At 42.9% G+C, this 6000-nt stretch overlaps 1 protein-coding gene across 1 annotated transcript in view; it reads left to right on the top strand.

Moving 5' to 3' along the window:
* Positions 1-976: 976 nt before the first annotated feature.
* Positions 977-6000, top strand: part of LOC119028537 (mucin-19-like) — a 47673-nt gene continuing 42649 nt past the window's right edge. Inside the window, exons 1-8 of the mRNA XM_037114697.1 lie at positions 977-1531; positions 1717-1781; positions 2063-2211; positions 2340-2432; positions 4352-4551; positions 4738-4802; positions 5084-5232; positions 5361-5558. Coding sequence (XP_036970592.1) covers positions 1337-1531; positions 1717-1781; positions 2063-2211; positions 2340-2432; positions 4352-4551; positions 4738-4802; positions 5084-5232; positions 5361-5558 — 1114 coding nt within the window. The 5' untranslated portion in view covers positions 977-1336. The remainder of the gene's footprint in view (positions 1532-1716; positions 1782-2062; positions 2212-2339; positions 2433-4351; positions 4552-4737; positions 4803-5083; positions 5233-5360; positions 5559-6000) is intronic.

Here is a 6000-nt window from a genome sequence, read left to right as displayed (position 1 = left end):
TCAATGCAACATCACCACCTATCAATGCAACAGCACCACCAATCAAGGCAACCTCACCATCAATCAACGCAACCTTAACACCTGTCAATGGATCCACACCACCAGTCAACACAACATCACGACCCATCAATGCAACATCACCATCCATCAATGCAACATCACCACCCATCCATGCAAGCCCACGACCAGTCAACACAACATCACGACCCATCAATGCAACATTAGCAGCTGTCAATGCAACATCACCACCCATCCATGCAAGCCCACGACCAGTCAACACAACATCACGACCCATCAATGCAACATTAGCAGCTGTCAATGCAACATCACCACCCATCAAGGCAAGCTCACGACCAGTCAATGCAACATCACCACCCATAAATGCAACCTCCCCATCAATAAATGCAACATCACCACCTATCAATGCAACGGCACCACGCATCAATGCAACAGCACCTCCGGTAAACGCAACTTCACCACCAGTCAACACGACCTCACCACCAGTCAGCCTGACCTCACCACTAGTCATCATGACCTCACCAACAGGTAACGCAACATCACCACCCATCAATGCAACATCACCACCTATCAACGCAACATCACGACCCCTCAGTGCAACATTAGCAGCAGTCAATGCAACATCACCACCTGTCAATGCAACATCACCACCTATCAATGCAACAGCACTACCAATCAAGGCAGCCTCACCATCAATCAATGCATCATTAACACCTGTCAATGGATCCACACCAACAGTCAACACAACATCACGACCCATCAATGCAACATTAGCAGCTGTCAATGCAACATCACCACCCATCAAGGCAAGCTCAGGACCAGTCAATGCAACATCACCACCCATAAATGCAACCTCCCCATCAATAAATGCAACATCACCACCTATCAATGCAACAGCACCACGCATCAATGCAACAGCACCACCCATCAATGCAACAGCACCTCTAGTAAACGCCGCATCACCATCAGTTAACATGACCTCACCTGCAGTCATCATGACCTCACCAACAGGTAATACAACATTACCACCCATCAATGCAACCTCACGACCCATAAATGCAACATCACCACCCATTGATGCAACATTAGCATTAGTCAATGCAACAGCACCACCGGTCACCATGACCTCATTCCAAACAATTTCCACTATGTCACCACCTGTAATACAAATCCTACTCTCAAAAAAAAATCTAATAGTTTTTAATTTAAATGACTGCCACAAAAAAGTTGCTATGATCTGTGTCATTATAAGAACTGTGGCACCAAGTGCAATTTGTTCATTGTGCTTAATTTTTCTGAATACTTTTTTGTAGGTAATATGAGCTCTCCACCTGTAAATGGAACCTCCAGACCATCAAGAGTCACCACTATTGAAGCCCCAGCTACAACAGTTGCAACACCACCAGAGCCCAGAATTAAGTTGGGATTTAGGTTGCAGAAACCATTTACAGCAGAACTTAGTAACCAGTCCTCACCACAGTTCCAGGCATTGAAAGGCCAAGTTGCATCAGCGGTAAGTTTGTGTAATTTGTGTGGTTTTTCTTTCTTTTTTTTCTTTGCATTTTTCAACAACAATGCCTAATACCTTTTCACATAAAGTCGAAGAGAAGAGAAAACACGGAATATTTCTGGCATGATATCATTATTATTAATGAATCAATAAATACCTTAAAAATTAACATTCATATTTATTCACAGCTCAACACTGTCTATTCGGAAAAATTTGGAGCTGCGTTCAATCGAACTGAAATCAGAGGCTTCAGGTATAAAACACTGCTTACTTTCGCATATTAGAAAGTTGGTTGGTAATGTATTGATTTTTTGTTGATTACTGATGAAAACTAAGAGAAGTGCTGTACTTTCTTCATTTGTCTGTTACGGTTTATCATATATTACAGACATGTTCAGATTTATAGAATACATTCAAATTATTCATTTTTGATAACTGTATTACTCCTTGTCATTTTGCCATATTTAAACAACAATGGCCACAACAGCCAAATAACATTACAGCATTTAAACATTACAAAAACTTCTGTTACAGACAGGGATCCGTTGTGGTAGAGGCTGAGCTGATATTCAACAAAGTGACTACACTACCAAATGCCAGTTCTGTAACTGAAACGTTGAGGACTGCTGCTTCCAGCTCTAACTTTTCACTCACTGTCAACACATCATCTATTTCGGCAGCCGGTAAGACATCATATCATTGAAAATCTTATCTCTTGTAAGTGGTTATTGGACGCTCATACAGAATAGATGATGACAAGCATTTTTTTTAGAGATACAACAAAATCCCTTTTGGTAACTCTTATTTTCAGTTGTTTTGGCACCAACTCAACCCTCGCCAGTCAACGCCACCTCACCACCAGTAAACATGACCTCACCACCAGTCAACATGACCACGCCATCAGGTAACGCAACCTCACCACCAGTCAATGCAACATCACAGCAGATCAATGCAACTTCACCACCAATCAATGCAGCATCACCACCCATCAATGCTACATCACCAAGAGTCAATGCAACATCACCACCCATCAATGCAACCTCACCACCAGTCAATGCAACATCACCACCCATCAGTGCAACGTCATCGTCAATAAATGCAACATCACCGCCCATCAATGCAACCTCGCCATCAGTCAGTACAACCTTACCAACTGTCAATGCAACATCCCCACGAGTCAATGCAACAACACCACCCATCAATGCAACCTCACCATCAGTTAGCGCAACCTTACCAACTGTCAATGCAACATCAACGCCCGTCAATGCAAGAGTGTCTCTAGTAAACACGAGCTCACCACCAGTTAATGTGACCTCACCACCAGTCAACATGACCTCACCACCAGTCATCATGACATCACCAACGGCTAACACAACATCACCACTCATAAATGCAACCTCAGGACCTATCAATGCAACCTCACCACCAATCAACACAACATCACCACTCATAAATGAAACCTCAGGACCTATCAATGCAACATCACCACCTATCAATGCAACAGCACCACCAATCAAGGCAACCTCACCATCAATCAATGCAACCTTAACACTTGTCAATGGATCCACACCAACAGTCAACACAACATCACGACCCATCAATGCAACATTAGCAGCTGTGAATGCAACATCACCACTCATCAAGGCAAGCTCACGACCAGTCAATGCAACATCACCGCCCATAAATGCAACCTCCCCATCAATAAATGTAACATCACCACCTATCAATGCAACGGCACCACGCATCAATGCAACAGCACCTCCAGTAAACGCAACTTCACCACCAGTCAACTTGACCTCACCACCAGTCAACCTGACCTCACCACTAGTCATCATGACCTCACCAACAGGTAACCCAACATCACCACCCATCAATGCAACATCACCACCTATCAACGCAACATCACGACCCATCAATGCAACATTAGCAGCAGTCAATGCAACATCACCACCTGTCAATGCAACAGCACTACCAATCAAGGCAACCTCACCATCAATCAATGCATCCTTAACACCTGTCAATGGATCCACATCAACAGTCAACACAACATCACGACCCATCAATGCAACATTAGCTGCTGTCAATGCAACATCACCACCCATCAAGGCAAGCTCACGACCAGTCAATGCAACATCACCACCCATCAGTGCAACGTCACCGTCAATAAATGCAACAGCACCTCCAGTAAACGCAACTTCACCACCAGTAAACACGACCTCACCACCAGTCAACCTGACCTCACCACTAGTCATCATGACCTCACCAACAGGTAACGCAACACCACCACCCATCAATGCAACCTCACCATCTGTCAATGCAATCTCATCACCAGTCAACACAACATCACCACCCATCAATGCAACATTAGCAGCAGTCAATGCAACATCACCAACCATAAATGCAACCCCCCCATCAATAAATGCAACATCACCACCCATCAATGCAACAGCACCTCTAGTAAACGCCGCATCACCATCAGTTAACATGACCTCACCTGCAGTCATCATGACCTCACCAACAGGTAATACAACATTACCACCCATCAATGCAACCTCACGACCCATAAATGCAACATCACCACCCATTGATGCAACATTAGCATTAGTCAATGCAACAGCACCACCGGTCACCATGACCTCATTCCAAACAATTTCCACTATGTCACCACCTGTAATACAAATCCTACTCTCAAAAAAAAATCTAATAGTTTTTAATTTAAATGACTGCCACAAAAAAGTTGCTATGATCTGTGTCATTATAAGAACTGTGGCACCAAGTGCAATTTGTTCATTGTGCTTAATTTTTCTGAATACTTTTTTGTAGGTAATATGAGCTCTCCACCTGTAAATGGAACCTCCAGACCATCAAGAGTCACCACTATTGAAGCCCCAGCTACAACAGTTGCAACACCACCAGAGCCCAGAATTAAGTTGGGATTTAGGTTGCAGAAACCATTTACAGCAGAACTTAGTAACCAGTCCTCACCACAGTTCCAAGCATTGAAAGGCCAAGTTGCATCAGCGGTAAGTTTGTGTAATTTGTGTTGTTTTTCTTTCTTTTTTTTTCTTTGCATTTTTCAACAACAATGCCTAATACCTTTTCACATAAAGTCGAAGAGAAGAGAAAACACGGAATATTTCTGGCATGATATCATTATTATTAATGAATCAATAAATACCTTAAAAATTAACATTCATATTTATTCACAGCTCAACACTGTCTATTCGGAAAAATTTGGAGCTGCGTTCAATCGAACTGAAATCAGAGGCTTCAGGTATAAAACACTGCTTACTTTCGCATATTAGAAAGTTGGTTGGTAATGTATTGATTTTTTGTTGATTACTGATGAAAACTAAGAGAATCGCTGTACTTTCTTCATTTGTCTGTTACGGTTTATCATATATTACAGACATGTTCAGATTTATAGAATACATTCAAATTATTCATTTTTGATAACTATATTACTCCTTGTCATTTTGCCATATTTAAACAACAATGGCCACAACAGCCAAATAACATTACAGCATTTAAACATTACAAAAACTTCTGTTACAGACAGGGATCCGTTGTGGTAGAGGCTGAGCTGATATTCAACAAAGTGACTACACTACCAAATGCCAGTTCTGTAACTGAAACGTTGAGGACTGCTGCTTCCAGCTCTAACTTTTCACTCACTGTCAACACATCATCTATTTCGGCAGCCGGTAAGACATCATATCATTGAAAATCTTATCTCTTGTAAGTGGTTATTGGACGCTCATACAGAATAGATGATGACAAGCATTTTTTTTAGAGATACAACAAAATCCCTTTTGGTAACTCTTATTTTCAGTTGTTTTGGCACCAACTCAACCCCCGCCAGTCAACGCAACATCCCCACCAGTCGACATGACCTCACCACTACTCAATGTGACCTCACCACCTGTCAACATGACCTCAGCACCAGTCATTGCAACATCACCACGCATCAATGCAACGGCAACTCCAGTCAACGCCACCTCACCACCAGTCAACATGACCACACCATCAGGTAACGCAACCTCACCACCAGTCAATGCAACATCACAACAGATCAATGCAACTTCACCACCAATCAATGCAGCATCACCACCCATCAATGCAACATCACCAAGAGTCAATGCAACATCACCAAGAGTCAATGCAACCTCACCACCAGTCAATGCAACATCACCACCCATCAATGCAACCTCGCCATCAGTCAGTACAACTTTACCAACATCCAATGCAACATCACCACGAGTCAATGCAACAACACCACCCATCAATTCAACCTCACCATCAGTCAGCACAACCTTACCAACTGTCAATGCAACATCAACGCCCGTCAATGCAACAGTGTCTCTAGTAAACACGAGCTCACCACCAGTTAATGTGACCTCACCACCAGTCAACATGACCTCACCACCAGTCATCATGACATCACCAACAGCTAACACAACATCACCACTCAT

This window comes from Acanthopagrus latus, chromosome 1 (assembly GCF_904848185.1).
Source record: "Acanthopagrus latus isolate v.2019 chromosome 1, fAcaLat1.1, whole genome shotgun sequence".
Lineage (NCBI taxonomy): Eukaryota > Metazoa > Chordata > Actinopteri > Spariformes > Sparidae > Acanthopagrus > Acanthopagrus latus.
This window is presented reverse-complemented; position numbering and strand designations above follow the sequence as displayed.